Source organism: Pogoniulus pusillus, chromosome 8 (genome assembly GCF_015220805.1).
Source record: "Pogoniulus pusillus isolate bPogPus1 chromosome 8, bPogPus1.pri, whole genome shotgun sequence".
Taxonomy (NCBI): Eukaryota; Metazoa; Chordata; class Aves; order Piciformes; family Lybiidae; genus Pogoniulus; species Pogoniulus pusillus.
Genome location: NC_087271.1, coordinates 40,283,465 through 40,304,234, shown reverse-complemented (window position 1 = coordinate 40,304,234; position 20,770 = coordinate 40,283,465). Strand labels below are relative to the sequence as shown.

General features: G+C 50.7%; 1 protein-coding gene across 2 annotated transcripts in view; it reads right to left on the bottom strand.

The window, feature by feature from the left end:
• XPR1 (xenotropic and polytropic retrovirus receptor 1) overlaps positions 1 to 20,770 on the bottom strand; it is a 126,108-nt gene that overhangs the window by 32,850 nt on the left and 72,488 nt on the right. For both annotated transcript variants that reach the window (XR_010303145.1, XM_064148185.1), the window contains exons 3-7: positions 15,607 to 15,708; positions 10,753 to 10,976; positions 4,051 to 4,200; positions 3,580 to 3,663; positions 2,998 to 3,079 (exon numbers count right to left, since the gene is read on the bottom strand). Coding sequence is in view for 1 of the 2 variants with exons in the window: in XM_064148185.1 (XP_064004255.1) it covers positions 2,998 to 3,079; positions 3,580 to 3,663; positions 4,051 to 4,200; positions 10,753 to 10,976; positions 15,607 to 15,708 (642 nt within the window). In the remaining variant the exon portion in view is untranslated. The remainder of the gene's footprint in view (positions 1 to 2,997; positions 3,080 to 3,579; positions 3,664 to 4,050; positions 4,201 to 10,752; positions 10,977 to 15,606; positions 15,709 to 20,770) is intronic.

The following is a 20,770-nucleotide window of genomic DNA, read 5'->3' as shown; positions in this document are numbered from 1 at the left end:
TTCCAAACGGGACAGACTAGTCCCAAAAACACTGAATAAGAAATGATCAGAAGGATGAGGATGGATGTGCTGTGTGCTGTTTGAGATGGAACACCCAGACAAAGGGTTATCCTCAGCCGAACACAGTGTGGTATGACAGGATATAACATATGACTTCCACAGCTGATGCCTGCCAACCTTCCTGGGTGGTAGAGGACCATAACTGCAGCGTGGAACAGGAGCCAGTTCTACAGAAAAAGCACATACTGAACAGTACAGCAGCTGAGATACCAGGAGATGCTAAGAGCATTTGTGTAGATCCTCTCCTCTGATGCTAAGACCCTGTCTAGTTTGGCTTTGCAGCAGATCCTCTCCTCTGACACCAGGACCTGTCTAGTTTGGCTTTGCAGCAGATCCTCTCCCCTGACACCAGGACCTGTCTAGTTTGGCTTTGCAGCAGATCCTCTCCTCTGACACCAGGACCTGTCTAGTTTGGCTTTGCAGCAGATTCTCTCCTCTGACACCAGGACCTGTCTAGTTTGGCTTTGCAGCAGATCCTCTCCTCTGACACCAGGACCTGTCTAGTTTGGCTTTGCAGCAGATTCTCTCCTTGGCACACCCCCTAACTGAATTATTTTCTTCACTATAGCTGACCAGTTTGAGTGAAGACACTCAAGGACCTGACTTGCAGGGAGGTGCCCAGCAGAGGTGCATGAGGTCTCAAACTGGCAGAACCCAGTTCAAGGATCTGCACTAGAGCCCTGAGACAAAGAGGTTTCCTATTCACACGGTTCCCAACTGAATCCACTATAAGTGAGGTCACCTCCCAGAGTCAGCAGCATACAGCAGCTGACAGACTCCTTCCTTCAGCAAGGGCAGGCTGTGAACAAGGTGCTCAGAGGAATATGTCCCTGGTGACAGCCCAACGACATCACAGCCTAATTGTCACATGAGAGACAGGACAGTGGTGAAGCATGAATCTTGAGACAGTGCATGAGATCTCACAGGGCTCTGATTAACAAACCACCTGACCATTTCCATGAACTTCCAACCTGTTGGACACTAGCCTGGCCCCCAGGAGTCTCTCTGGAGATACTCAAAGCCTGCCTGGATGCAGTCCTGTGTGATCTGCTAGAGCTGATCCTGCTCTGGTAGGGGGTTGGACTGGATGAGCTTTTGAGGTCCCTTCTAGCTCCTGACATTCAGCAGTGCTGTGAAAGCTGATACAGAAACAGCGAAGCCTCTCTCGGGTGACAGCCTCCTGGGACCCACCAGCAGCAGCCTTTAACAGACTCCAAGTCATGAGCTCATCTCTGCAAAACGTTGCTGTTGTTGCAGGCTTAAAACCAGCCCTTAGAGAAGTGGTTTAGTATCAGGAGTCATGTTCTAATGCTGCCTCACAGATTCTGTGCATGCAGCACTCAAATCCAGCCTTGCTCAATCAAACCATAGGAACAATCTGGCAAAAGCAGCAGAGAGCAAAGTAATATCCAGTTAAAAATCAAACACTTTGTGGTGTGACTGCAGGTTGTGCCCAGTATCTGAAATAACTCACAGCTGATTTTATACCAGATCATGGCTGCTGACACAAACACAGCCATTATCCACACCAAGCTTGCAGTATCTGCTTCAGAGATGTAATCATTTTTATGAATTCATCCTCACAACTGTGTCACTCTCTCATTCTTAGCACCGAGAGGCAAAGCAAACACAACTGGCTCCAGTCAGATCTGCAGCTCACACAGACCTCAAACAAGTAACAGGGAAAAGAATAACAGGCTTTGATGAACGAAGAACAGCTTCTACACACTAACTCGACCCTTCATAGAATCACAGAATCAACCAGGTTGGAAGAGACCTCCAAGCTCAGCTAGCCCAACCTAGCACCCAGCCCTGGCCAATCAACCAGACCATGGCACTAAGTGCCCCAGCCAGGCTTGGCTTCAACACCTCCAGCCATGGCCACTCCACCACCTCCCCAGGCAGCCCATTCCAATGCCAATCACTCTCTCTGCCAACAACTTCCTAACAACATCCAGCCTAGACCTGCCCTGGCACAACTTGATACTGTGTCCCCTTCTTGTGTTGCTGCTTGCCTGGGAGGAGAGCCCAACCCCACCTGGCTACAGCCTCCCTTCAGGCAATTGTGGACAGCAATTCGCACAGGTCAGCTTTCTGCCTCTACCAGGGGAAACCCAAATGTGCAGCACTGCCACCAGTTTCTTTTATGCCAAGAGATGGCTGGATCCAATCACAGAAATGTGAAGCAAGTCAGATGTGTGCCTGCCCAGGGGCTGGGACATTGGTTCCACTTTCTGCTCTGTACTGCTCGAGCAAGTTACAGCACCGCAGCAGCCGCACACATGCTTAGCAAAGCTGCTGCTGCTGCTCAGGCTCCACGTCTGGAGCCGAGCCCTGAGCATGGCTCTCAGTCTAATCAGAGTCCAAACTCAGAAGGCACAAAGGAGAGCAGAACAAAGGCTGAGCTCTGCAGTAATTCATCGCAGCTTTTAAGCCATCTTGCCAAAAGCTGGCCACAAGGGAACGTCAATTAACTGCAGTAACAGGCACCAGGCAGCAACACCCTCAGCACTCCTGCTTGAACATGTGCCAAGGGACACGGTGCTGACACGGCCCTGTGGCTGGGTGCACTCTGCAGGGTGCCAAGTGTCAGCTCCTGCAAGCACCTGTGTGAAGGTAGGTGAGGGCTGTGTGTTCACAGAACGAGGAGAAATGTTTGTCTTCACAGATGGATGCTCCACCTCCCGACAAGGCTGAGGAGGGGACCAGGAGGACAAACCAGAACACGTTCAAAGCTCAGAATCTGCACACATCCCATGAGAAAAAGCCACAACCAACAGTGAGCAGGACTAACACTTCACAGCTACCTGATCTGGCTCAGGCTGACCAAACCCAGAATGTCCTGCTCAACCTATTTCAGATGCAGGCCCTCGCTGTGACAAGGACATTGTGAAGGCAAGGCACGGCTGCCAGCTGGGTGCAGCCAAGGATACCCACCTGAAAGTATGACGGTGACGTTCAGTGCAATGAACAACCCACAGAACAGTCCAACCCTGAATGTAGTCCAGGCTGGTACAGGCTGAGAAGAAAGCAATGGTGGAATTAAGGCAGGGGCAAGAGGCTGTCAGCAAAGTCAGTTAATTTGCAGAGTAAAGTTCAGACCAGAGGGGCAGTGTTCTGGTCTCTGGTTGCACTCTTGTTCTTGAGGGGGTTTTAACCTGAACATGCTGCATAATATTCTTGCTTACATCGCTGCTGTGCTGAGGCAGAGCTTGGGCATCTCAGCCCCCTTTGGAAACCATTCCAGAGCACAGAGCACTAAGCTTACATTATTATCATTAGCCCTAATTCCTCTTTAATATTTACCTCATCCCTTCCTTACCTTGCCTGCAGGCACCAGGAGCAGTAAGCCACCTCCAAACCTTCTGGAACTGAAGCAGACTGTGTGCCCATGCCTCACACACAGTTTGCAGAGCATGAGCACATCAATCACTTTCACTGCTTTGCTCAGATGTTGGATGCAACTTGGCACCTTGACAAGTCAGAGAAGCAGCCTTGCCACATGACTCCATCTCTCACCTGAGCTGCTCCTAAGGGCGGAACACGCAAACGCTTCATAGCCTTCTGTCTGTCTCCATCTTCTAACTCATTAGTCACCACTTCCTGCGGAGACAAAGATGCAGCTACAGAAACTCAGCCTGGATAAAGGTGGATACAGAACTGGCTTGATGGCAGCACCCCAAGAGTGGCTGGCAATGGCTCCATGGCCAAGTGCAGGCCACTGACAAGCGGAGTCCCTCAGGGATCAGTCCTGGGACCAGTCTTGTTCAGCATCTCTGTGGATGTGGCATTGGGTGCCATGGTTTACTTGATTAGAAGGTGTCAGGCAATAGGTTGGACTTGGTGACCTCAGAGGGCTTTTCCAACCCGGTCAGTTCTGTGCTTCTGTGACCGTTAAGCTATAGCGAGGGCAAAGCATTACAGGGATTGGCAGCAAGCAGCACTGCCTGCTAGTTAACAGAGGAGCAGTGTCCAGGCCAGCCTCCTTACCTCTGTTTCAGAGATGAGCTGGTTGATCTTCTTGCAGGTGTAGAAGGGGGCCACCTCCACCTCGGCCACTCGCCACTCCGCTCCCCGCGCCGTCTCCAGGTTCTTGTCATGCTTCTTCAAGATCTTGCGGAAGCCAGTGAAGTTCAGGTTCTGCAGGCAAGGGAAAGCCTCAGTGCCTTCTGCAACCCTCCCAGCCCTCCAGAAAGCCAGTGGGCAGGACCTCCAGTGCTAGCAACGAGGAGGAGCAGTCACTAAGAACCAAAGTGCTGTCTCTTGGGTTGAATTACTACTTTACTAGAAGCAATACAAACTGCTTGCAAGTAACAGAGAAAAGGAGGGACTCAAGGGCAGGGAGACAACTTACCTGCAACCTGCACTCCCTGAGGAGCCCAACCACTGCCACCTTCCTCCTAAGGCAGCAAGCAGTGATGTCTCTGGTGAAACCTCACTGAAGGCACATCTAACCTTTGGACACACTCACACCCTGCATGCTACAAGTTCTTTCCAGGCATGCTCCCTCCAGGCACAGCCTTCTGCATGTATGTTCCTCCTGTGTGGAGGAAGTTCTTTCCTGAGCAGGTGGTCAGGCACTGGCACAGGCTGCCCAGGGAGGTGCTGGAGTCACTATCCCTGGAGGTGTTTAAAAGGAGAGTGGATGTGGAGCTTGAGGCTATGGTCTGGTGATGAAGGATGCTGGGATGAAGGTTGGACTGGCTGATCCTGGTGGTCCTCTCCACCCGCAGCGATTCACAGTGATTAGATGTGCTGAGAGATTTGCTTTGCTCAAGGGCTTGTCAGTGTGAAACTAATGACTGGACTCCATGAGCTTGAAGGGCTTTGCCAATCTAAGAGATTCAGGTCTGTGCTGGTTTGAAGCTAATTGGAATATTTTAATGAGATAGTAGGCTGTGAAAGAAACCAAAGGTGATGTCTGCTTCACTCATAGGTTTGCTGAGCCATACAAACACAAGGACACAAACATAGATAAGGCAGTCTGTGTCTGCATTTCTCCCTTGCTTCTGCTGGGTGCGAGGTGGGATTGGATGATCTTGGAGGTGTCATCCAACCTGGCTGATTCTATGAACTGCTTTGAGCTGGAATCTGTGTAACCCAACTCATCGTCCCCTTCTAACCCCCCTTGCCAATTCTTCCAACTCACCTTGCCTGTCAGGTAGATTCTGGGACAAGGGATGGGGGTGGAAAGGAGGTGGAAGGGTGGTTGGGAGCCCCTCCTGGGCACCCTGCTTTCTGGGAGGGGTACTGTGTTTCTGTATTACTGGTTTTAACTTGTGTATTTCTGCTCAGAGCTGTAGGTATCTGCATCTATTGTGCACATGTATGCCTGTAAATTGTGCTAAGCTGCAAACATAGCTGCCTTAACTGCCAGCTGGCTGAGTCTAGTCTGGGGAATTCATGTGGGGGGGTGGGTAACTCCCAAACCAGCACATGGCAGGAGTTGTGATGAGCTGAACACAAACATAACATGGTTTTCCTGCATCTTTCTTTGCCCCAAATCCCACAGTCATCACAAATCCTTCAAGAGGTTTTCCCTTCTGCAGTCATTACAAATCCTTCAAGGGGTCTTCCCTTCTGAAAGACCTTGGCTGACTTCTGTTGGCAAAGGAAGCTCTCCAGTAAGTGCACTGCAGAGGAGAAACCCTTGACCAGAAGCTTTAAATGCTGAGGATTAAATGCAGACAAGCAGCACCCCAGAGCAGCAGCCTTTCACATGATCATCCAGACTGGAAAAGACCCTCAGGATCACCAAACCCAACCAATAACCCTGCTCTACAAGGGGCACCCTGAACCATATCCTCAAGCACCACATCCAAACCACTTTCAAACACATCCAGGGTCAGTGACTCAACCCCTTCCCTGGGCAGCTCCTTCCAATGCCTCAACACTCTGGCTGGGAAGTTTTTTTTCCTAATATCTAGCCTAAACCTACCCAGCTGCAGCTTGAGGCCATTCCCCCTTGCTCTATCACTGACTACTTCTGAGAAGGGACCACCACCAACCTCTCCACAACCTCCTTTCAGGTAGACAGCCATGGGGTCTCCCCTCAGCCTCTGTTTCACACTACCCATCCCCAGCTCCTTCAGTTGCTTCCCAGAAGATTTATTCTCCAGGCCCTTCCCCAGCTTCATTGCCCTCCCCTGCACTGGCTTCAGCACCTCCATGTCCCTCTTGTAATGAGGTGACCAAAACTGGACACAATGCTCGAGGTGTGGCCTCACTGGAGCAGAGTACAAGGGCACAATCACCTCCTACTCCTGCTGGACACACCATTTCTGATCCAAGCCAGGATGCCGCTGGCTCATATTGAGTAGGTTGTCAGTTACAACCCCCAGGTCCCTTTCTGCCACACTGGAGTGCTGTTTGGTGAAAGGCATCCCATGGAATGCCTTGCTCAAAGACTGCAAAGCTAGTTTAGGCTTGCAAATGTGAGAAACAGAATCACAGAATCAGTCAGGGTTGGAAGGGACCACAAGGAGCAGCCAGTGCCAACCCCCCTGCCATGCCCAGGGACACCCTACCCTAGAGCAGGCTGCACACAGCCTCAGCCAGCCTGGCCTTAAACACCTCCAGCCATGGGGCCTCAACCACCTCCCTGGGCAACCCATTCCAGCCTCTCACCACTCTCCTGCTCAACAACTTCCTCTTCACCTCCACTCTGACTCTCCCCACCTCCAGCTTTGCTTCATTCCCCCCAGTCCTGTCACCCCCTGACAGCCTAAAAAGTCCCTGCCCAGCTTTTTTGTAGGCCCCCTTCAGATCCTGGAAGGGCACAATAAGGTGCAGCCACAGTAAGGTCACCAAATAGCACTCCAGTCTGCAGAGACAAGGACATAATGCTGCATGGGAACAAGAACTGATGCCTGCTTTCCAAGTTACAGCTGAGCCTTGACCCACTCTTTTGATGCACAGCAACTAAGGTAGGCAAAGCCCTTCACAGTGCAGGCAACTGCTGGGATGAGATGCAGCTGAAATCCTACATTTCCTCCCAGAGAAACCAGCACTCAGAAGACTCCACAGCTCATTCCTTGCACAGCAGCAACACGTAGCCTGGCAAGGCTCCCCCCTGCAGAGGGCTCAGAAAGTACCTTAGAAAGAAAGCCAAAGAGAACAGCAAACCCAATGCCCTGAGGAGTGGCACCCACTGCTCAGTGAAATGATTTTCAATCTAATTATGCCTGCAGTGATTTAATACCAGACCCCAACCATATAGGTAGGGAAATGAGTCTGGGGAGACAGGAGCAGGAAGCCAATGCATTAATGATCTGCATTACTGCAGACAAGAGACTTTAATTACTTTCTACTGGCAAAAGCAGCATTCCAGCCCAGGGAGAGCAGGTTGCTGTTTCACAGATGAGAGATGCAAACAGGAGGTGAGGGGGGGAAAAAAGGCAACAAAATGATGATTTGGGTCAGAGACTGTTTTCTGTACCAAGTCACTCCAGAGCTGCTGTGGGTAAAGTTTACAACTGCCTAGGGGCAGCAGGCAGCCAGAAGAGCAGAAGCACAATGGCAAACAGGATTCTAACAGAAACAATTCCTAAGAAAGGCTTTTTTATGGGCAGATACTTTTCCAGGTTTGGGGTGGTTTTAAAATCATCTCTTTCCTTGGGGAGTGGCTATCTAGGTCTTGGCCTAAGGCAGGTGGAAAGTCCTCTGTTGCTGTGAATGGAGGGATGTCCTCTGTGGACCTTCTGCACTGTCAAACCAAATGTTTTAGCATTGGCTGGGCTGATCTGGACAGTTCTTACTATGATAAATACAGCATTAGGGTAGGAGTAAAATCTGCACGTGGCAAAGTCTGTGGGATTGATGGTGGCTTCCCTGGAAGGAAACAGTCCTGGAGGACTGTTCAACAGAACAAGGGGACACAGCCTCAAGCTGTGACAGGGCAGGTTCAGGATGGATGTCAGGAGGAAGTTGTTGGCAGAGAGAGTGATTGGCATTGGAATGGGCTGCCCAGGGAGGTGGTGGAGTCACCATCCCTGAAGGTGTTGAAGCCAAGCCTGGCTGAGGCACTTAGTGCCATGGTCTGGTTGATTGACAGGGCTGAGTGCTAGGTTGGGCTTGGAGGTCTTTTCCAACCTGCTTGATTCTATGATTCTACCCTGAATTAACAGCACTCCATGTACCACATGTGCAATCACAGTGATTTGTTTTGGTAACCAGCAGTAAGAGCTTTCATTCTTCTGAAAACAGAAGAGGAGAAATCACAGCAGGTGACACTGCTTCACTCCAGGCCAGAGCTCCACCTTTCCCAGGCTTCTAAACTAGAAACCACCTCGAAAAGCTAAAGGACCTTATTGAGAAACTGGTGAATAGTATCCAGATGTGTTCAAAGACACAAGAACATCAGCTGAGGAGAGGTACAGCCACAGGGAATTCTGGAAGGACTAAGCTTTGAGCATCCTGCAGGATGGGATTCAAGGAACCCTTGCAGTGAATTCTGTTCAGAAGGATTGGAATCATAGAACCAGTCAGGGTTGGAAGGGACCACAAGGATCAGCCAGTGCCAAACCCCCTGCCATGCCCAGGGACACCCTACCCTAGAGCAGCCTGGCCGCAGCCTCAGCCAGCCTGGCCTTAAACACCTCCAGCCACGGGGCCTCAACCACCTCCCTGGGCAACCCATTCCAGCCTCTCACCACTCTCATGCTCAACAACTTCCTCCTCAAGGCCAGCCTGACTCTCCCCACCTCCAGCTTTGCTCCATTCCCCCCCAGTCCTGTCACTCCCTGACAGCCTAAAACGTCCCTGCCCAGCTTTTTTGTAGGCCCCCTTCAGATCCTGGAAGGCCACAAGAAGGTCACCTATTCTCTAGCACAATGCTGGAGAATTTAAATACAGACACAGCCAACTTATAGCCCAAACGTTCTTATTTAGCAAGCTAAAAACACCTCACAATAATACACATTCAAAAGCACTTCATAGGACCAACCATGTTGGAAGAGAGCTCCAAGCTCAGCCAGCCCAACCTAGCACCCAGCCCTGGCCAACCAACCAGACCATGGCACTAAGTGCCTCAGCCAGGCTTGTGTCCCCTCCAGGGACAGTGACTCCACCACCTCCCTGGGCAGCCCATTCCAATGCAGAGCATTTCAACCCCAAAAGAGCTGGACCAACAGAGTGAATCTTAAGTCTGGAATCTGGAGAGAAGTCTCCAAGGAGACCTCATTGTGGCCTTCCAGTATCTGAAGGGACCTACAAGAAAGCTGGGGAGGGACTTTCTGAGTGTCTCGTAGTGATAGGACAAGGGGAAACAGAGCAAAACTCCAAGTGGGCAGACTCAGATTGGATGTTAGGAAGAAGTTCTTCAGCATGAGGGTGGTGAGACACTGGCACAGGTGGCCCAGGGAGGTGGCAGAAGCCTCATCCCTGGAAGTTTTTAAGGCCAGGCTGGATGAGGTTGTGAGCAACCTGGTCTAGTGTGAGGTGTCCCTGTCCATGGAGAAGGTTGGATCTGGATGATCCTTGGGGTCCCTGCCAGCCCTGACAGTTCAATGATTCTAAGTTTCAGAGGTTTGTTTCAAGATCTTTGGAAGAAAAGGAGCAGCTGCAGTACCTACCAGGCCCTTTTGCACCAGAAATCCAAGTTCAAGTTACAGTGTGGGGAGATTTGGGTGCTTCACACTTCAGGCCTGTATCCTACAGAACTGGAAACTTCCCCCCCCCCCCCTTTTTCTTTGGCCATGAATGTTTTAACAAGACCTTCTGCTGTAGTGAGGTCACAGCCATGGTAACACCAAGAGAAAACAGTATGAGAGCTCTGCAAGTTTCATTACAAATAGCAGCTAAAAGAGCTTCTCCCTCCAACCTGCCAGCTCCAGCCCTGCCTAGAACAACACACTACAGAAAGAGGAGGTCTGCTCTAGGGTAGGGTGTCCCTACCCATGGCAGGGGGTTGAAACGAGATGATCCTTGTGGTCCCTTCCAACCCTAACTGACTCTATGATTCCGTGTGACTTTGTGTTCTGGCCACACCCAGGCCAGGGGGGCTGGGGTCAGCCAGCCCAGCAAAGGAAGGAGGAGAAGTCCTTTTCTGTAACATGTTCCACCTTTTCTGTAAAAGTGCTTAGGGACCCCCCAAAAAAAACCTAAAATCGACCAACCTAAAGCCCCAGCCTAAAGCTCCACAAACCCAACCCCTGGCTTGCAGGGGGGCAACTCAGAATCACAGAATCTCTTAGGTGGGAAAAGCCCTTCAAGCTCCTCGAGTCCAAACATCACTTTCACACTGACAAGCTCTTGAGCAAACCAAAGCACAACATCTAAGCACTGTGAATCACTGTGGGTGAAAAGGACCACCAGGATCAGCCAGTCCAACCTTCACCCCAGCATCATCCCAGACCATAGCCTCAAGTGCCACATCCACTCTCCCCTTAAACACCTCCTGGGATGGCGACTCCAGGGCAGCCTGTGCCAGTGCCTGGCCACCTGCTCAGGAAAGAACTTGCTCTAAGCACCCAACCTAAACTCCCCTGATGCAACCTGAGGCCATTTCCTCTTGTCCTATCATTGGTAATTCAGGAGAAGAGCGCAGCTGCAGCCTCACTACAAGCTGCTTTTAGGTCGTTGTAGAGGGCAATAAGGTCCCCTCTCAGAGTCACAGCATCAGCTCAGAGCTACACCAAGCACAGAGCCACTCCCACGCAGGGCTCTGTAAGAGGCAGCTGTGGCGGCAGGTACCTGGTAGTTCTGCAGTAAGATGAGGCTGAGGTAGAGCTCGCTGAAGGCCAGTTTCAGGTCCCTGATGTTCCTGTGCTGCACCCGCTCCTCGTGGGACAGGTGGAAGACAGGCTTCCTGCGGCGCTGCAGCGCCGAGCCGCCGCTCGCCTCCTTCTGCGCCTCCAGCGTGGACTGCAGCTCCGTCCGCAGCGTCGTGAACCGCCGCTGAGCTTCCGCAAGCTTCTCTGGTAGGCAAGAAAGGAGAAAACAAACCACACCAACAGATGAGAGGAGAGCAACCTGCCTCCTGAGCACCTGCAAACGACTCTGCCCTTCCACCCAACGGCTTGGTGGGAAAGGACCTTTAAATTCACGTCCAAACGTTATCTACCTCTGCCAAGCCTGGTGCCAAGCCATGTTCCTCAGCACCACATCTGTCTTTGAAACGCCTCCAGGGATGGGGATTTAACCATCTTCCTAGGGAACCTGTTCCAGTGTTTGAAACCCCCTGCAGCCAACAAGTTTCTTCTGATACCCAACATAAAGCTGGAGGTGGGGGTCAAGTGGAGGGGCTCAGTCTTCTGGTGGTCAGCAGCAATAAGCCACGGAGCAACAGCTACCAACTGGGACAGGCATGGCAGGGGGGCTGGGACTGGCTGATCCTTGTGGTCCCTTCCAACCCTGACTGATTCTAGGATGTCTGTTCCAGGACTGTGCAAACACCTAAGATGGATGGAAAAGGCCCAGCCCGTGTGGCTGCTGCCTGTACCAGGGGCTGTAAAGCAGTGCAGGGACACAGAGCCAGCCCCCCCCCCCCAACGCTGGCAGAGCCTGGCTGCCTCCAGCCATGGCATGAGAGGGTCTCACCCAAAGCAGCGAGCACACATCTACCCCGGGCACAAAGCAAAGCTGCTTGCCTGCCTTCAACAAAACAAGGGCGCAGAAACCATTAGGACAAGAAGCCTGTGAGAAGATGTTATGAAGGTTGACAGCAAGCAAAGCACTTTCCCTCTCTGTGCACCCACCACTGACTCTGTGTTTACTCCTGTTTTGTATGACAGAAAGGAAATCAAAGGGGTAAAACACCCAAGCTACGCTTCAGATGTGATGTTGAATTTTGGAGCCCTCTGCCAAGCTCCTGGTGACAGACAAAACACAGCTCCTGCTCTGATCAGGAGTTACACCAGCACTAGTTGCTGTACATGATCTGCTGTAATCACTTATCCCTCTCTCCCTCGGATCAGGCACACGCAGGCTAGGTGTGTCGCCTCATTCTGCAGTGATTAAAGGGACAGCCAGCCTGAGCTGAGAGGGAATTCTGATGCCTGCTCAGAACAAGGCAGTCCCTCACATCTCAAGTGTCAAAAAGGTGCTCCTTTAAACATGCTGCTTTATGTACTTTTAAAAAACCCTGCTGGCTAAACAGTGACCTCACTGCTGTCTACAGCTACCCAAAGGGTAATATGATCTTACATAACAACTCCATGGCAGTTCTCAACTGCTTCCCCCCAGATGTAATATTAACTCTTATGGAAGCCCTATGAGGAGAGGCTGAGGGAGCTGGGGGTATGCAGCCTGCAGCAGAGGAGGCTCAGGGCAGAGCTCATTGCTGTCTGCAGCTCCCTGAAGGGAGGCTGTAGCCAGGTGGGGCTGGGCTCTGCTGCCAGGCAAGCAGCAACAGAAGAAGGGGACACAGTCTCAAGTTGTGCTGGGGAAGGTCTAGGGTGGATGTTAGGAGGAAGTTGTTGGCAAAGAGAGTGATTGGCATTGGAATGGGCTGCCCAGGGAGGTGGTGGAGTCGCTGTCCCTGGAGGTGTTGAAGCCAAGCCTGGCTGGGGCACTTAGTGCCATGGTCTGGTTGACTGGACAGGGCTGGGTGCTAGGTTGGGCTGGCTGAGCTTGCAGGTCTCTTCCAACCTGGTTGATTCTGTGATTCAGTTCTGTTTCCTCAGCCTTATTCAAGTCTGGTTAATTTTAAGAGCAGAGTTTCTCTGTGAATTATTTTGCAGTGCTCTGCAGAGCATATTTGCCAGAAGGAGAATGCCTCTCAGAACAGAAAATAGGGATCAATTCAGTAAGATAAAATATGGAAGAGCCTGAACTCTTTATAACTTGATAAGAAACTTTATTAAGACAGGAAAGGACAACTCCTCTTTGTCAGCTTCTACAGCTGGCAGGAGTGCACTGAACCGAGGCAACATAGTCCTCAGAGAACTGTCTGCCTACAGCCACACAATGCTTAGCACACACAAGGTCAGACTGCAAAAACAACCATCTCTCCCCACTTTGGGAACTCTCTCAGCAAGAAGCAAGAGATAGCTGCTAGAATCAAAAGACTCCATGTAAATAAACTCACAAGTTCACTCTCTGCACTCAAAACATCCTATCAAACCATCTGTGCTACACTGAGATTTCTTTTGGATCCAGTTATTAAATATGGAAGAGTTTAAGTTGACATCTTCCAACTGAAGGCACTGTTCCATTGTCCTTCTGTCCAGGAAGCTCTGAAGATCTATCAGCCTAACAACAGTGCATCCAAGGAAAAGTCACTGCTTTGAAACAGGCAGCAAACTGCTGCTGCACTTTTCCTGTTTGCAAAGCAATATCCATAACAAAAGCATCACCTCCCAGCGGCAACTCTGATGGTTTGGGTGTTCCCTGCCCCTACACGCTTTGGAAATCACCCAGATTCAACTCAGCCAGCTCTGGAAATTGAGTGAAGCTTTGTATTTACAGCTTAGCTCAATATACAAGCAGACATTTACAATATAGACAGAAATGTACAAGGTAAAAGGTAATACGGAAACAAGGGCACAAGGCAACGTCTGTGGTAAGGTAGAGAGGGGTGGGAGAAGGTGGTAGGGAGGTTGGGAGCCCTTCCTGGGCACTCTGGTTTCTGGCAGGGCTGCTGTGTTTCTGTATTACTTTCTCACTTGTCTGTTTCTGTCTATAGCTGTAGGTATTGTAAATACCTGCTTGGATCTCGTGCTGAGCTGTGAATACAAAGCTCCATTCTAATTCCCAGCTGGGCTGAGTCTAGTCTGGGTGATTCTCTTAAGTGGGGGGTGGGCAGGTAACAGCCAAACCATCACATATGGTCAAGAAGAGAAACCTCTGCAGGAGCGTTTCTCGATGCACCTTAACGTTAGTAACTCTAATAAAGGGTTTCCACACTACTGAAATCCTGACAGTCTCCTGCAAAGAAAAGACTTCTTTTAATCTCAGCACCAGAGACTTCCCAATTGCATGCCTCCTCTCCTACAACTTTTCTGAGGTGACAGCAAGTTGATGATAGCCTCCCCTGTGTTATTAGTGCCATCTTCCAACAATGCTGGAAGGGGTGCGTGTGGGGGTGGGTGCAGCTCCTCGTTAGGGAAAATTACCATCTCTATTGTACATCTAAATTGACAGGGCTTCCTCCACAGAGCACAGCTGCCAGCACACAGCAACTGAGAGAACCAGAAAAGTATGGCAAGTTTCTAGGCATCACAGCCTTACCTCAGAGCTGGGATGGAAACAGAAGATGGAACCGAAACGAGTTAGGTACATGCACTGCATGGAGGAAAATGCCCATACGATGTAAAACCCAGCTGGTCTAGCACATACTGCTTCTGCCTGCAAACTGCCCCTCGCCCTGGCACCCACAGTGCTTGGGAAAGGCCTTTAAAACCGAGTCCAACCACTACCTACCTGCGCTAAACCACATCCCCTCAGCACCATGTCGCTGCATCTCTCAAACACCTCTCAGAACTGTGACTCATTCACCTCACCGCATCTAAAGGGTTTTCTCAGTCAAAAAGAGAAGATGCTGGCAAGCAGATGAGTGTGTGGTGGGTGGAACTGGAGAACACTAAGCTTTTTGTAGCAGTAGTCCAGAGTAAGCTTCCACTAATACCACTCTAAAGTTTAATTTCAAAACACAGGAGGGGAAAGCCAACTTCGTCAGGGAAAACAAGCAGCAATGACATTTTGACATGCCACAGAATCCCAGCATTGCAGTGCTAGGAAGGGATCTCTGGGGACCATCTAGACTAACCCCTACCCATCACCACTGCATCTTTGCTCAGTTGACTGAAGTATGTGATACACAGACTGTGAGAAATTGCTGCTGGCTGATCTGCTTCATAAAGTTGATGAATTTCAAGTGAGAGTTTAACAACTTGGACATACCAAGGTGGTCAAGATACCATACACAAGCAAGTGCAGGAGAGCTATTCCCGCACAAGCTCCATAAACACCAGCTAGGGGGCTTAGAATGCCCAAAGGGTGCACAGGAGACCACCACTGTAGATAAGCTGAGACACTGTGACCTATGTGTAAGCTACCCCTTGAGCTCAAGATCATCCTAATAAAGCTCAGCAGGATGCTACTGCAAAGCAATGGAATTACAGAATCAGCCAGGTTGGAAGAGAGCTCCAAGCTCAGCCAGCCCAACCTAGCACCCAGCCCTGCCCAACCAACCAGACCATGGCACTAACTCCACCACCTCCCTGGGCAGCCCATTCCAATGCCAATCACTCTCTCTGACAACAACTTCCTCCTAACATCCAGCCTAGACCTCCCCTGGCACAACTTGAGGCTGTGTCTCCTTCTTCTGTTGCTGCTTGCCTGGCAGCAGAGCCCAACCCCACCTGGCTACAGCCTCCCTGTAGGGAGCTGTAGACAGCAATGAGAAGTCACCTGCTCTTCTTTCTCCCTCCATTCAGATACCATGGTTTAGCTCCACACCTGTGATTAAACCAGAGCAGCTTCCCACATGAACCTGCCCTGTAATTAGTTGATGGCAGACCTGCATGAACCACTGTGGCTAGACTGAAAGTGTGGAGCTTGAGACTCTTTTTGTGGTGGTTTATCTTCCATAAACAAGCACCTTACCTGAATAGAAAATGTTGATTTTGGCAAGTTCCTTCTCACAGGTTTGGAAGAATTTCTCTTCGAAGGTGGCAAAACATCTTTTCACCGTGTCCTCGTCTGTGTCTACAAACAAAACAGGCAGAGAGCAGCTGTAAAAGATGATACAGGACCAAGCATCTGCCACGGAAAGGTTTCTTCAGAGTAAAGTCACCTTCTTTGTCATGCAGAGAAAGAACAACCAAGTCCAAAGGGCTCTGAGGGAACACATATTTGGTTGTAAAAGGAACTGTGCCAAGGCAGAGAGGCAAAAACTCATATAAGCAGTAGCTGCACCTTGACCAAAGATCCCATCCCTTTCCTTGACCCTTAAGTGCTGCTGCAGATCTCTCATGCTTCGTTGCCATTTTCTAACCCAGCTTGTGTGACTACACCTGTAGGACCACTGAGGACCTGGAGATCATCTAGACACCCCCCTCTGCTAAAGCAGGTCCACCTACATCGGGCTGCCCAGGATTGCAGTGTCCATGTCGGTTCTATCTCCACAGAAGGAGACTCCACAACTCCCCAGGCAGCACGGTCCAGTGCTCTGCCACCCTCAGGGGAAAGTTTCTCCTTAGTTTTCCTCTTTTCTTCTTTTGTTTGCCTCTTTTGCCTTCTCCCCTGCACGGCTGCTTGTGCGTGCACCTCTGCCACTGTTTTAAAGCCCGAGGTCTGGCTCCGTGTCTTACCCAGCGATCACACTCGCAGCTCTGCAGCGACTCCCAGGGACAAGGGCTCCCTCCTTGGTGCAAGCAAACCCTCAAACGACAAGGCCCCAACTCCTCTTTGCTGAAGAACAGCTGTGGCATCCCCGGGGTGTCCTTACAGCCCTGCTTCAGACCACTGGCCCAAGGTGGCCTTGGCAGAGTCCAAGGGGCACACATCCCACCCGCTCCCGCTGGGCGCCTCGGCACAGATCCTGCTTTGCAGGCAGCCTAAAACACCATGAGGACAGCAAATAACTCTTAGCTTTGGGGCTGGGCACTTCTAACAGCAGTGTCACAGCAGTTGCGATGTCCTAGCCCCAAGGTTCTACCAGTAAGGGCAGTCTGGATTTGCCCGAGAGCTCTAAGCCTTGAGGCAGCAGCCGCTAGGGCGGGCGGACGAAGCACCGACGGGCAAGGGAAGCAACAGACGGAACTGTGCCGCTCCTAGTGGGCACTGATTTTATCCCCTAGCTGCCTGGAACTACTCAAGTAACAGCACCCAGGCTCTTTCAAAGCAGAACTGACTCTTAAGGAAGGACCTAAAGGGTAAATTCATAGCATCATAGAGTGTTATGTGTTGGAAAGGGTCTCTAAAGGTCACCCAGTCCCACTGCTTCAGACCAAAGAGTTCACATACCTCTAGCAGAGAAAAATTACCACTAGACAGGATCTGACATGGAGTAATCACAGAATCAACCAGGATGGAAGAGACCTCCAAGCTCAGCCAGCCCAACCTAGCACCCAGCCCTGGCCAAGCACCCAGACCATGGCACTAAGTGCCCCAGCCAGGCTTGGCTTCAACACCTCCAGGCACAGCAACTCCACCACCTCCCTGGGCAGCCCATTCCAATGCCAATCACTCTCTCTGCCAGGAACTTCCTCCTAGCATCCAGCCTAGACCTCCCCTGCCACAGCATCAGGCTGTGTCCCCTTCTTCTGTTGCTGCTTGCCTGGCAGCACAGCCCAACCCCACCTGGCTACAGCCTCCCTGCGGGTAGCTGCAGACAGCAATGAGGTCTGCCCTGAGCCTCCTCTGCTGCAGGCTGCACACCCCCAGCTCCCTCAGCCTCTCCTCATAAGCACAAAGGCTCACTGCTTTCCTGCTTTGGCAACACTGAACCCTTCCTCTCATGACTTAGTTCTGGGCCTCAGCAAATTGATAAAACAGAAGTAAAAAACAAGCAGGATTTTAGAGTTTGGCCACTGGAAGTGTCCAAGAACAAATCTATCTCAGAAAGTGGAGGATACTTCTTTTGTCCATGAAGCCAAGCATGACTACTGCTACACAATCACAGTACCAGCTTGGAAAGGTGTCCAAAAGCTCAGCAAAGCAATACCCTAGCTGTCATTAAGCTAACCTAATCAATGGCACATCAGTGACCAAGTATCTTGTTCTGCACATTGTTGACCACGCCAGGAGGTGATAAATAAGTGAACTCAAGAGTTTGAGTACATCTCAAGTTCAGCAGAGGAAAACAGGCTTTAATACACAAACCAACCACCACTGCAAGGAAGACCTTCCCAAAACCTTGAGATTAGGAATTCAGGTCTCCATTTCAACCTCCAAACACTGCTGATTCAGAGGAAAGCAAATGCTATACAAACCAGTCAAAATTCTTCTCCCAGTGTCAAACACTCTCTTGTAAAAGGCATTTGGCTGACCGTGGTGGAGGATGCCAGCTTTAAGGATCAGGATTCCCAGTGAAGAAAAGCTTTCCCCTTGGTCCCATTCTCACTGCCACTCAGCCATTTAGCTCCAATAATAGCCAAGTGCTGCCAAGGCCACTGCCTGCCTTTATTTATTCCACCCCCCTCCCCCCACCCAAGGCTAGGACAGGACAACACTGAGGTTTCTTTGCCATGAGAAAATCATGGTGCCAGAAACTGGCCTTGGATTCAGAAGCTCCATGACAACATCATCTCTCTTTAAAAGGCATGCAGCTATTGCTGCCAAGAAGGGCCAGCAGTAACCTTCCCTTTGTTCTGCTTTTATAGCCCAAACACTCCATTTTCCTTACACTCCACAAAACTGCCCTGCACAAGTCTGCCAAGGAGGTAGCCTGATCCATACTGCAGCTTCCCAACCTCATCTTCCTCTGTATTTCCCTGCTGTGAATACAAAGCACAGTAAACCTGGGAGGCTCTCCCCCTGACTCGCAAAGCCCAGTTGTAAGCTAGCAGCAGGCTGGATGCACTCCCCTGCTCAGCACAACTCCCGCTTTGCAGGGAGCTCAGACTCCAAAACAGAACCTGAGTTTGAAAGATTAATGCAAGTGACATTCCTGTGCTGTCCCAAGCACTGACGTCTCAGGGCATCTCCAAACTGTTCCTTTAATTCCTCCTCTTCTGCAGCTGTAGTATGGAACTCTGCAAGCAAAGGCAGAGAAAAGGTATGCTCTGTCGGAGCAGAGTCCTCCAAAAGTCATCATTTATCACACTGAGTTTCAAGGTGCACTTAATTAAGGAAAGATTCATTAGCTGTGTGATGAAATCAGCGCAGGTGTAGCTCTCTGAGTCACTTGTTTGCCACAAACAATTTTATCTGAGGAAGGCTATTTCACCACTTTGGGTAGAGAGGAGACAACTTTCTTGGGAGGACTCTGGCATCTTCCACAGTAGAAAGCGCTGGCATTAAACACACCACATCACACTGAATAGCTGACCACTTTCTGCAAGCCCTTACTGTGCTAGGATGAGAAGGGATGAATTAAGCCTGAGGAGGGCAGGTTTAGCCTGGACATTAAGAAGGAACTCTTTACAGTAAGGGTGGTGAGACACTGGAAGAGGTCGCCCAAGGAAGTTGGAGACACCCCTCCCTCGATAGAGGTGGTTCAAGCCCAGCTTGGACAAGGCCTTGAGCAACCAGGTCTAGTGGAAGGTGTCCCTGCCCATTGCAAAGTGGTTGTAACCAGCTGATCTTTAAGGTCCCTTCCAACCCAAACCATTCTATCATTCTGTGCTCATGAGTTTAAACATCAGCCCCACTCTGACAACGCTTGGTCTGGTTTCCAGAATCAGGACAATTCTAAATTTTTAACACATTCCATACCCTGTGCTTGGTCCTCTGAGAACCACAGAGTCATTTAGAATCACAGAATCAACCAGGCTGGAAGAGAGCTCCAAGCTCAGCCAGCCCAACCTAGCACCCAGCCCTGGCCAGTCAACCAGACCATGGCACTAAGTGCCCCAGCCAGGCTTGGCTTGAACACCTCCTGGGATGGGAACTCCACCACCTCCCTGGGCAGCCCATTCCAATGCCAATCACTCTCTCTGCCAGGAACTTCCTAACAACATCCAGCCTAGACCTCCCCTGGCACAGCTTCAGACTCTGTCCCCTTCTTCTGTTGCTGCTTGCCTGGCAGAAGAGCCCAACCCCACCTGGCTACAGCCTCCCTGCAGGCAGCTGCAGACAGCAATGAGCTCTGCCCTGAGCCTCCTCTGCTGCAGGCTGCACACCCCCAGCTCCCTCAGCCTCTCCTCACAGGGCTGTGCTCCAGGCCCCTCCCCAGCCTTGCTGCCCTTCTCTGGACACTTTCCAGCACCTCCACATCTCTCCTGAACTGAGGAGCCCAAAACTGGACACAGCACTCTAGGTGTGGCCTGAGCAGTGCTGAGCACAAGGGCAGAATAAGCTCCCTTGTCCTGCTGGCCACACTGTTCCTGATGCATGCCAGGATGCCATTGGCTCTGCTGCCCACCTGGGCACACTGCTGACCTTGAGTTAAAACACTATAATAATCAGCAAGAAATAAAAAGCTTCATGCAGTAGTGAATATTAAATAAAACCAAAAATCACTTTGTAAACTCCTACCAGGCTATGCCTACATCTCGAAAGCATCCCAGATGAACTGTCAGCTCTGTACTTAATGAATGCTTTAGCCCTAATCAGATTTGTTTATTATTTTCCTAAATCTAATAATAAAAACTGACCACTCGGGTAACAAATGAAGTTGAGGTTGCTACTGCCAGCACAGAGAGTCATTATGTATGGGTAGGGAAAGGAGGAAGCAAGAACTGGCTGTAGCCAGGTGGGGTTGGGCTCTTTCGCCAGGCAAGCAGCAACAGAAGAAGGGGACACAGCCTCAAGCTGTGCCAGGGCAGATCTAGGCAGGATATTAGGAGGAAGTTCCTGGCAGAGAGAGTGATTGGCATTGGAATGGGCTGCCCAGGGAGGTGGTGGAGTTCCCATCCCAGGAGGTGTTCAAGCCAAGCCTGAATGAGGCACTTAGTGCCATGGTCTGGTTGCTTGGCCAGGGCTGGGTGCTAGGTTGTGCTGGATGAGCTTGGAGCTCTCTTCCAACCTGTCTGATTCTATGGTTCTATGAACTGCTAGAGGTAACCAACACAAGTTTCCCCAGCTTTTGGTTCATGATACAGTTGGTTTCAGCTACTGACCTGTTTCAACACACCTTCAGAACTGATGATTCCCAGGCTGTTAG